This window comes from Calidris pugnax, unplaced genomic scaffold (genome assembly GCF_001431845.1).
Source record: "Calidris pugnax isolate Ruff unplaced genomic scaffold, ASM143184v1 scaffold76, whole genome shotgun sequence".
Classification (NCBI taxonomy): Eukaryota; Metazoa; Chordata; class Aves; order Charadriiformes; family Scolopacidae; genus Calidris; species Calidris pugnax.
In genome coordinates this window covers 3,640,307-3,652,346 of record NW_015090827.1, presented here as the reverse complement: position 1 = coordinate 3,652,346, position 12,040 = coordinate 3,640,307, and the positions used below count along the sequence as shown (strand labels likewise).

General features: G+C 36.6%; 1 protein-coding gene across 1 annotated transcript in view; it reads left to right on the top strand.

Moving 5' to 3' along the window:
* Nucleotides 1-9,474, top strand: part of THSD7A (thrombospondin type 1 domain containing 7A) — a 133,303-nt gene extending 123,829 nt beyond the window's left edge. The window contains exons 26-28 of the mRNA XM_014940238.1: nt 4,749-4,844; nt 7,695-7,777; nt 8,118-9,474. Coding sequence (XP_014795724.1) covers nt 4,749-4,844; nt 7,695-7,777; nt 8,118-8,348 — 410 coding nt within the window. The 3' untranslated portion in view covers nt 8,349-9,474. The remainder of the gene's footprint in view (nt 1-4,748; nt 4,845-7,694; nt 7,778-8,117) is intronic.
* The last annotated feature ends 2,566 nt before the right edge of the window (nt 9,475-12,040 follow it).

The following is a 12,040-nucleotide window of genomic DNA, read 5'->3' as shown; positions in this document are numbered from 1 at the left end:
TGTTCCTGGCTGCAGGAATCGGACAAACATGGGACACATGATTCTGTATCAACTCAGGGAAGAACAGAAAATGTTGGTTCCTTCTAGCAGTAAACTCCAGATGAGGAGCCAAAATCTCCACCGAGGTGCCACAAACATATTGTCACATCCAGAGAGAGTATTTTTACCCAGGTTTCTGAACTACTTTTATTTGCTGTTACAGGAGCAATCTGTAATGGATCTTCTGGCACTTCTTGCAGTGCCAATGATAGAATATAAAGTGTCTTCACTTAGATTTCAACTTACATTTTCGGAGAGGCAACTGATCTGCTTTACAATTAATTTGTCAAATGTATGAAAAAATACTTTATTCAAACACAATGTTTTTTACGAAAATAGAACCATCTCGAGGAATGAATCAGTCTAAGCACTTTCTTGTTAGTTATATTGCTGTTTCTCATTTGCAGGAAAAATGATCAGAAGAAGGACCATAAATCAGCCATTTCAGGGTGATGGGAGACCTTGTCCCTCTCAGATGGAGCAATTCAAACCCTGTCCAGTAAAACCCTGTTATCGATGGCAATACGGTCAATGGTCTGCGTGCAAAGTAGAGGTAAAAGCCATATGGGATGTTGAAGTTCTGCAGCTTGTATATCTAGGCACATTTGTGATGTGTTCAGATACTTGTGTAAAAACAGTAAAAAATTTGCTTCTGCCTCTCTTATACAAAAACTAAAGGTTTATTTTTAGATAATAAATAAGATAATAATATTTTATTTTATGATATCAACAGATATAAGAATGTCCTACAGATATTCAAAGTATAAATGTAAACTTTGGCACCTGAGCAGCATCTTTGCTAATAGTTGAAATCCTTCTATTGTAAAAGAACTTCTGTGGAAATAGATTGGCATCCTGGAAGAGAACTCGGCTTGAGATACTGCTGTAGTTGCAATTCAAAGGCATAATTAGCTCCATACTTGAGAAATAGTCATAGCAGCCAGAAGAGCTTTTGGTTTTGTTTGTTTGTTTCAGAAGCAAAGAACAAAGTTTTTTGGTTTTTTTTAATTTTATTTTATTTTTTCCCTACTGTAGTGAATAAGTCATTAAGCAAAAAATAATGGGAAACAGAGTGGCATGTAAGTCAGATCTAGTCTTTTGACACTTTCTTCTGCCCAGCATCCATGTATGTCCTCCTTCCCCAGGATGCTCAATGTGGAGAGGGAACACGAGTGAGGAACATTTCCTGTGTGGTTTTTGATGGATCCGCTGAAGATGTTGGCAAAATAGTGGATGAGGAATTCTGTGGAGAAATAGAGCCTATTATAGATGGTAATAAGAAGATGATACTTGAGGAAACCTGCACTGTCCCTTGTCCAGGTAACAAAGCTATTCAAATAAGTGTGGCATTTCAGGATTCGTTGGGTATCATTACAGTTATCAGTGCCTAGCATTAGCCACAGGCAATTAATTTTTTTCACATGCTTTACTGATTGGATTAATCCATCAAATGACCAACAGTCTCACTTTCAGGTAGTGGCTTCATGACAATATATCAATTTAAAAAATACCAGGTTTTAAATTTTATAAAAGACACGTCTCAGTCACAGATTGTGCCTAAGGAGAATATATTTTTTCACAAAATCTTTTGAAATAAAACCTGCATTTAACTCTATAAGAAAGAGTGTTGGTTTACAGCTAAATATTTGCTTTAAGTGCTTAGATCACCTAACAGGTTTATTAATACTTTTAACAGTGGCTAAGAACTTGATGCCTTTTACAGATGTCTAAGGAGGCTAGGCTAGGGAGTCCAATTTTTTTGTTTTAAGAGGCTATTTCAAAGGAAACTAGTATTTTGATCTCTGAGAAAATGTGTTTCTAGCTGTTTAACTTGCTGGATGTGACACGCACTATCATTGCCCTTGTAGACTTAATCCAAAGGAGCTGTTATAAATGATCAGGTCCATGACCCTCTTAGTGAGAAGGATTAAGAGCCTATAACAGCTGTTTAATTTCCAATAAAACCCCTCCAGTTAATTTCAAACACTTATTTGTAGAATTTGAAGTATATTGTTGTTGTTCAGTAGAGTCATTAGTGGTATATCTTCAAAAGTAGTAGTGATTAATTCCTTCAGTTCAAATGTAGCTATCATTCCACACCAGCACTCTCTTTTTGCTCTTTTGGAACTCCTCTTCCTCAGAATTTTTTCCAGTTCATTTCTGATTGGACTGCAGGTAGTTGCCCCAATAAATAGAAAAGAATCTAAAATGGAGAGGCCTCCATCACTGCTTTGTGCACAGCATTCCAATTGTGTGATTTTCCGATATTTTAACTTATTAAATTAAAATTGGAAGAATAAAACGTTTGTAGTTATGTTTTCTGTTTGTCAAATATACATTAAAAAAAAATGTAGCTGCTTACTGCTCACTTATAAATTTTGCTGAGCAGGAACCTCAACAATCTCACATTTAGCCAGCAAGAGTAACTGCCCTGTAGGGATGTGCTAATGATACGTTCCAACTAATGCTTCCAAAAATCACTACTTGTTTTCCTATTATGTATACATCAGTTCTTCAATTATTCATTTCTTTGCATGCTTTCCTAACGTTGGCAAATAAAATTCCTTCATTAATCAGGCATCTGGTCAACACAGTACTGATTATATCTGTCATCAGTATAATGCAAGGTAGCATGAATTTTTAATAGCTCTTTCACTGAAATAATGAGAACTAAGAGGTTTATTTATGAGTCCGTGCACAGTCTAATCCCATTTTGTACTGTAGTTTTAACAAAATGGTCTTTTTGTATTGTGCCTCAGATCTTCCTTAAATGTTCTTTAGCCAATCATGCTAATTAGTGTCATTGGTATAATTTTATTTTTCAGTTTTACACTGTAAGAAAACATTCTACAAATCTCTATTATGCTAACGTGAAATAGCCAGAGCAGACATTTTAATCACCTTCCCATTTCCCTTTCTTGCAAAGAATGTTCCAGCAGTTGTTTCTACTGTCTGTTTGGAGAAATTCTGCATGAGAATGAGCAACAATTAATCTTTTTAAAACTAGAGAATGTTTTCTTGTTCTAAGATCAAAGAAGAATTGTGAACAAGAGATATAAATGTAACATAAGGCATACAGTGCACAATACCCTAAAATTTACAAAAATCCAAACATTGGGTGGTGTTATTCAGAAATGGGAATGCTACAGAACATTAGGGAATGCTTTAGAACAAATAGGGTTTTGTATAATCTTTTTATTACTATTTTGTTCTGAAAAGACATTCAGAGTGTGTCAAAATATTATAGTCTTTTAACTATAAGTCAACTGAAAAGACATTCAGAGTGTGTCAAAATATTATAGTCTCCTAACTATGTCATGTTTAAAAAGAGGAATGAAGGGAACTATAAAGAGAGAAAATTAAGAAACCAGATTTGGACAGTTTTTCTAAGACATATTCAGTGCAAAAAACTCTTCATGTGTGATGCTCATTCATCTTATGAAATTGCTATTTGACAGGGGACTGTTACTTGAGAGAGTGGTCAGAATGGAGCCTTTGTCAGTTGACCTGTGTTAATGGTGAGGATCTTGGCTTCGGAGGGATACAAGTCCGATCTCGGGCAGTGATCATTCAGGAATTAGAGAATCAACACCTCTGTCCAGAACAGGCTTTGGAAACAAGACCATGCAATGGTAAGTACCAAAATACACATAAGGTCACAACAAAAAACCAAACCGAAACAAAAAAAACAGAATGAAAATAGTTTTATTTTCTTTCTGTTCATGTTATCAAATTTAGGCAAATACAGATGTGAGAGATATAGAAGTGCACTTAAATTTTTGTTTTTCAAATAGCTGTAAACACAAAACCTTTCAGACGCTAGTGATCATATGCTACCACTTCCAACACAGTCTTTGGAGAACTGATGATCCTTTATTAATGATGAAATTTCTTTTTATGATATGGGAAAAAATAGTTGCCTTATCTGCTTGATAACGTTAATAAAAAGAAATCATTATGTTTTGATACATAGAATCATAGAATCGTCTAGGTTGGAAGGGACCTTAAAGATCATCAACCAAATTTAGATTTCTCTCTTCCCTTGGAATTGTTGTTATCGCATGACACTGACATTAAAAAAATCTCAGTCATGCTTACCATGGTACTGGACAAAGTATCTAAGAAATGTCATTTCCTGTACAGACATTTCTTGTCCATTCAGTTGCCAGACAGACCAGGCAAAAAAGAAACATATTTATAAGGGCCCTAAGGTGCAGAAGGACTTCATGATTTATCCCAGGCCATATGGGGGATGTACAGCAGAGCTGAGACATGAAGCCAGATGCAACCCAGGCCACTTCACCAAGCACTGGAGCATTGACTGAAGCTCAGCATTACCAGGAGAGGAACCTGACTCCTAAATGAGTTTTGTGCAACAGATGGGACACAATCATTATGAGGTTATTGGAAACATCTGTTTTGCCCAGTAACTGCATTAGGCTTACTCCACATGCAGTGTGTATGACCATTCCACTTTGTGTTGGGGACACATCTGGTCTACTCTCTAAGTATCCAGTAAGTGCAGGAGACCTTGAGGCTTCCATGTGTGTAGTGCACCCTTCTAAGTTGCTGGGTGAAAGCGAAAGGGGCCTACTTAGCCATAAAAGCCATTAAACATAATGAGTATGGTCTACTGACGAGTGTGGCTGCCACCAGTGTGGCCTAAAATCTTAATTATATTTCTTGATGACTGAATGTTCTCTATGTAGATGGGCAGTGCTATGAATACAAGTGGATGGCTAGTCCCTGGAAAGGATCTTCTCGAACTGTGTGGTGCCAAAGGTCAGATGGTTTAAACGTCACAGGTAACTACTCTTTTTATATATACACAAAAGCCTGGAAAATAGGTGGATAATGTTTTTTCCCAACAAATGGAAGTGTGTTTTTTTTAAAAGAATCTGCTGAAAACAGTTCTTCCTGTTATATGAATCAATGTGCTGTCTTGAATCATCATGTCATTTCTTTTCCAGAATTATGCAGCCTGTAATGCAAAAAGTAAACATAAGTATTATCTTCTGTACTGAACCTGGAATGTTTTACATTGTGTATTTTTTGTACAATAGACATCCTTACACTTCCAAATTTAGGGTTTCAGAATCCAAGCCATACACCAAATAGAACTTGTATATATTAAAGTTCATTTCAGTGCCTATGCAGGGGCAGAGAGGGATGCAATGATTGATATATGCCTGATTGATAATAGGACACATATATCATGTATCTCCTTAAAATCACAAAATATCAAATTTTAATAAATGTGCTAATATAAAGCTTCTTTCTTTACTTCAATTATGTAAATCTATAGCAGGATACTTCAGTGAGCAGCTATGGGATGTAGCTACTTTTTTGTGAAAACCAAAGCACATCCTCAATGCCACAGCGATGTAAATCTATAGCAGGATACTTCAGTGAAGTATCAGGGATGTAGCTACTTTTTTGTGAAAACGAAAGCACATCCTCAATGCCACAGTAGAGCTCTAATTCATGGCCTGCCAATACAATACTTCTTGATGATGGAATCCACCACTACTGCCTGTTGTAACAGTATAACTAAAATATCTGTATTATTTTTACAAGATTTTGAAATAATATTTAGTAATCTAAAATCTCTTTTGCAAGTGTGACCTTGTGCTGTAAGAATATTAAAATACAACAGGGCATTACTTATGCACCTTGATTGCTTTCTGCTTAGCTAAGATGCTTTTATGGTAAGTAAAAGTCTAATTAAGGATTGTTATTGAAATTAGTATATGATATTATCTATTGAAGGTCCTACAGGATTTCAAAATAAGTAGCATCTTGGTGATTAGGGCTCTGAGATGTCAAAATCAGAATATATTCACAAATCACAGTCAGTCACGTAAAAATAATAGCTGGTTCTGATTTGACTGAATACAGCCATGTGATAAATTCCAGGAAATACTAGTGTATGAATACGTGTTGTTGGCAGATTATTCATGATGGGACCTCCTATGCAGACTAACTTCAGACCTATGTTGTATTTCTTTTTTCAAAGTTTGTTTGTACATCGTTTTAAAGCTATGATAACTTTCTGATTTGAAATGAAGAGTAGTAGAAAATTCCAGAGAATGCAATTACCAGCTTCCGTGCAATGAGAGGCTGTATTTTTTTATATGTTCCTGATAGTTTTCAAGCAAAACACTGAAGTGTAATGCTCTGTGAGAACTTCTCCTTATGAAATATACAGTCATGAACCAGATTGTAATTTACATGTGAACATTTTTTGGAAGTGGTTTGTATAAACTACAGTATTTAAGAGCTCAAACTGACAGATGGATGTACACAGTTGATTTAAATGGAGATTACCTATTTTGACCTATTTTGATATCTTCTATTTTGTTTCTCTGCTGCCCTATTGCTGCACATTTTCTCTAACATAATGTATTTTAATTCAGACATTTATTATGAATCCTGTTGGTATACTAAGGCCTTTATTTATTTACTTGCGTAATGTTGTCGTGCTGAATAGTTCTTTTTTACTTGAAGGTGTTGTTTCCCATGGACGATGAGGCAAATCTTTCCTTCTGCAGCTTCCTTGGATGACTGATATTTTATTACATAGATTCCTACAGGCATGTGATTTGTATGCTAGGATGGACAATTTTCTTTTTTGGGGGTGGGGAAAAGTTATGGCAACCAGCAGGGTTTTCTTTGTTTTCCATTGGCCATCCCGTTAACACTTGGATCTGCATAACTGCATCTAACTGCATCTGCTACGGTTGGGACCAACCTCAGCTATCAGGATTTCATCATCATATCACACCAGTATAAAAATGTCATTAATTTGGGAGATGCAAGATAAGTCATCCTGTAGCAGTATAAATTTTAAACTACGTGCCGCATATCACTCTTCTGTAAGATGGAAGGAAACTGAGATAAATTCAAACTGATTCTAAATGTAAAGTCATTCTGGCTGAGATGATAGTGAAAGCCTGATTGTGTGTATTGGTCCATAACAATAACTGCACTGTACCTAAAGCTGTAGAAATGAGAGCTAGGACTGTATAAAAAGGAAAAAGACTGAAATCCACTATATCATCAGTATCATAGCATTCAGCACATGCTTTACTGATAATACTACTTTCAAAAATCTCTTAGACTAGCATGAAGTGTGGCTTCATAAGAGGCAAAGCTATAGCATGTGTAAAAGTGACTACTGAGGAGCAGCAGAAAACAGGTATCCATTCATAAACTGGATGAGTAGTTTGGTTTCAGTTCAACAGGCAAAGATATAAATTTTTAAAAAATATGCTTTTATTTTCTTTGTGGTCATGGTTTTAATATATAAGTCATAAGGAGGGCCCTAGATAATCAAAATCTGTTCCCTCAAGCAAAACAAAACACTTAAAATTTATTTTGAGCAATACACCAAAGGAAAAAATAAAAGATTCAGTTGCCAAATATTAGTTCTCTAAAATGCACATGAATGCAAATACATGTGCTGTACCCTTACTCTGCCTGTAAGAAAATACTTGATGCCAATTATCCTTCACCTTAGAATAAGAGGAGGACTCTTAAATTCAAATTAGCAATAAAATTATAATCCGTGACATACCGTAGCAAGTAATGACATCAGTAACTCCATCTGGGGTGAGGTATTTTGCCGTGTCAAAATATGATTTTCTGTCCTACAGGGGGCTGTTTAGTGATGCGCCAGCCAGACGCTGACAGGTCATGTAACCCACCGTGCAGCCAACCCCACGCTTACTGCAGTGAGGTATGTGCTACTGCATTGGGGCATACAACACCCCCGCCAGGGCTTCCCACCCAGCTCTCTGCATTGCAAAGATTGTGCCAACAGAAAGTATTTTCGGAGATCTTTTGCTAAACGTTATCTGGTTAAAATCGACTTCAGGCCATTTCCTGCCTTTCAATTAAATGTTGAGTAATCGCTGTTGGCTTGGGACGAACCTGCATAGAAATGTATGAAGAGGTACTCACCAGGCTAGCACTCATCAAAACAGTCTTCTCTTCCAGTCATCCGTGTTGTTATGCTTTATGGCTCACAGAAAACCGTGTTTTTCTGCTACACAGTGTAAAACACTTGTTCCCCACAGACTAGAACGTGCAGTTGTGAAGATGGATACACTGAAGTGATGTCCTCCGATGGCACACTCCAACAGTGCACACTCATCCCGGTGGTGGTGATCCCCACCATGGAGGACAAAAAGGGAGATGTGAAAACCAGTCGAGCTGTGAACCCCACCCAGCCCTCCAGTAACCAGTCAGGAGGACGAGGAAGGACTTGGTTTCTACAGCCTTTTGGGCCAGGTGAAGTCATGCAATGAGCAGTTCTTAATGCTAAGTGCTGCTGCAGGGTCTGGCATTTACATTTTTTGTGATGCTGAGGAAGAAAAGAAAAGAAAAACCCTTAACTGTTCATTTAAGAAGATGGGCATCTGCCCTGACTGAAAACAATGGAAGAGATATAAGCAAACCCGTAGACTTCTCAGCTCCTCCATCAGTACGTTTAATGGAAGCTTGTATTGCAGATTTCCTTTTAATCCCTTCTACCTATTAAAAGTCACAGTAGCTATTTGAAATGTAACTTTAGAAGGGAGGTAGGTGCAAAATTGCAAGGCAGGATATTAGATTATGCTGTCCTGACCAATAACGCTGTAGACAGAGGAGTGAGAAGGTAGCACTGAAGACTGCAGAGGGCAAGGGCTGCTTAAAATTTGCAGCCGTAGCATAAATGGTAGGAAAATAATTAGTATAGATATGCTAATGCTTTTCTGCCATATCCACATTTAAACTAATTTATGTTAGACAAGAGCTAACCATATTATTGAAATTTAGCTCTAAGTCTCTATATTTGCTTTTATGATGGACCAGGTTCTTTAGTGCTGAACAAGGATTTATGTGCAAGAGTGGCAAAAAATACATGGCAAGACAGTTATCCCATCAAAAATACTTCATGAAGTCCATCATGTAGTCAGATTTCAGTAAATATTTCATGGTACTATGAAGCATTGAGATTAAATGAAACTTTAAGTAACAAATTACTTTCACAGAAGGAGATAACGATGCTTGTCCAAAATGATAGTTAGATTGAGGGCAATTGCTTATCTTCTTAAGTGTCTTTTAAATCACATAGAGCTAAATATTCTACCACACTTGTGTCTTAAAGTGTTCGGTTTTTTTAAACACTTTTATGAATGTTTTTAGTTTGATAATTAAAAACAGTATCTTTACCTCCATAATACATAAACTGCTGAAAACTGAGAACTACAGAAATACTTTTAATAAGCAGATTAAACCATGTTTGGGTTAGAAATACTTATGTTAGATCCCATTAGTCCTATTTACTGTTATTTGTACTGTAACTCTATATTTGATACCTGCAATAAAATGGTCTTTACTCCAATTAGCTAATATTTTAATCCACAATAAAAAAAAAAAAAGGAAAATTAAGCTTTTCTGGTCCTCCTTTAAAAAAGAGCATCTTGCCAAATATGTTATCTTTTACTCATTCTAGCTCACTCCACCTGCAAATGCCAGAGGGTGGGTTGTAGCAGCCAGAGTGCTGACAGTGAGCAAATGTCAGTCACCTTTAGCTATTTAGGAAAGTGAATGCTCATGTGAGCTCAGATATGGTTTTTGGAGCAAGGAACAGCTGAGAGATTTAATGAAAACTCACCAATTTTTCAGTAGTTCAAGTTAGGAAGGAAACATAGCTCAGCTCAAAACAACAGGATTCAATAGAACTAATAATTCATTCAGTGAAGGTATGAGCAAATGTGGAAGAAAGAGAACATTTTGCACTTCAAATGAGATTTATGCTGTTTTTTTTTTAATTTTTGGATTAGTAACTACTAGAAAGGTTTTGATTTACTTTAGCCTGGTTATTCCTTTCCTCACGGTTTCTAAGTCTAGACGTAAAATAGTTCTTTCACCATCTTCAACAGATTTTATTGCAGTTCCAGAAAGGAAGCATTTAAACTATCCTCATCAGGTGTCTGTGCTGATGTATTACCCAAAACAGATGCATTTGAGATGCCAGTTCCCTTGGATACGTAAAAATAATCTGTGCAGGGGAGTTCAGAAAGCCTGAGTTAGATGCCTCTAGTTGAAAAATATGAATGACCTCATTAACAGAGTTCCTTGCTTTGACAAAAATAAATAAATCCCTACACAAGGTAATGCCAGTCTTTTTTTCAAAGAGATAATGGTATTTTAAAACAAGCAAACCCAAACCAGCTCAAACTGCTTTACATTTACCAATGGAAATAAGTCGAGGAGAGAAGAAACTAATTCAGCACTACTGAAGTCTGAATTCCTCTCATTCGTATTATCGTATCATTGGCTACGTCAGGTCAAATCTACTGTTCAATCCATCTTTAATGGATGGGTTATTTCAGTTATATCAGTTATTATAAGCTATAATGTTTCATTAGGTTGATTAATGTAATGAAGCTAAAATGTTTCCATATTAATTAGTCTTGAACAAGTTGTCCACGTGACTGCAAGACTTTGCGTTGCTGGAGAACAGGAAGCCTGAACTTGACTGCACAGCAATACACAGGGCTACTGTGAATCTGAGCAAATTCAGTCTGATTAATCTTTGTTATTAATATGTTGTAAAAACATCAACTGCATTGATAATGCCTTTTATTTTTTTCTAGATATTTAGTAGGAAGCGAAAAGTATTTGGTCAGAAAAAGTTCTTGCTGTGTTTGATTACATTGAAAATATTCATGAATTCATGATATATCCCCTTGTAAATTAATTAATTCAGTTTTTTAATGTAATTTTCACTGTCAGTCAGGTGCAACAAAGCTAGCTAACCTCCTGTAAAAGAATGTTTTTAAAAAGCCTTTTAGAAATTTGCAAAATTAGTCAGATAAAAGTAGTGAGTCAAACAGAATGCACTGACCTTGGGTTGTGACGTGCTCATTTGGGGTTCAGAGATGCCACAGACAAAGTCCCACTGGTTTTCCTGGGACAGGTGGGTGCATCCACGATCCAGGCAATCAGGAGAGCAGGATGTAGACCTCAGAGTGCTGGGACATCATGTCCAAAATGCAAACTGCACAGATTACACAAAAGTAGAGCCCTTATTAACAACGGACACTGTTCTATTTATGAGTGTGAGTTGCTCTTTTTTTTTTTTTGGTCTATTTTTGCTTTTTCTATGAGGGGAAGTTTATTTGTAATAACAAAAGTGCATTTGGTATGGGTAGAAACTGAAAGTGAAAGTTATTTATGTGCAGTTAAGGCGTGGATGAGCTGGAACAGGCTAAAGGCATTTAAAAATATACATTTAAATAGCAACAAGAGTGAAAATTTCAATGAAAATTTACTGGAGCTAGAATGGAAAATGATGCCAAAAGCGTAAAGGAGTCCCAGGCTGATAAACTGCCCTGAAGGATTGTCCACAACCATGGGGCCCAGGGACTGGGTTTGGGGGGGTCTCACTTGCTGCCTCTGCCCCACGTCTCGGCTCCAGTTGCGTTATCGAGTTCGGTTGAAAAGCAGAACACAAGTGAGCAGAGAAGATATTGCTCTGTTGTTTCATAGTACTTACTCTTATTAAGCTGTAATTGCTAGTGGGTTATAAGAGTATTTCTTTACTAGATCAGAACTAATAATTCAACAAGACTAACTCAAGCACTACTGACTAACATTCATTCCTTTTAGATGGGAGGCTGAAGACCTGGGTTTATGGTGTAGCTGCTGGTGCATTTGTTTTACTCATCTTTATTGTTTCTATGATCTATCTAGCCTGGTGAGTTCTTTAATTATTTATGAACAAGCAGTCCCCCACAGACCGTAATGCAAGCGTTTACATATGCTGCTGTAGAAACTACAGGCACTTCTGTGTTTCATTTTCCATGTCCTTTGTCCCAGCTCAGGTTAGTGGACTCTGGTTGTAGTCTAGATGATGGCCAAACATGTGCTCTCTGAGGTTAGAAGAACTTCTTATAAATATGGGGTAGTTTAAGTGTAGAGTTTATTGTTGCCCAGTTTATCTCTGTTA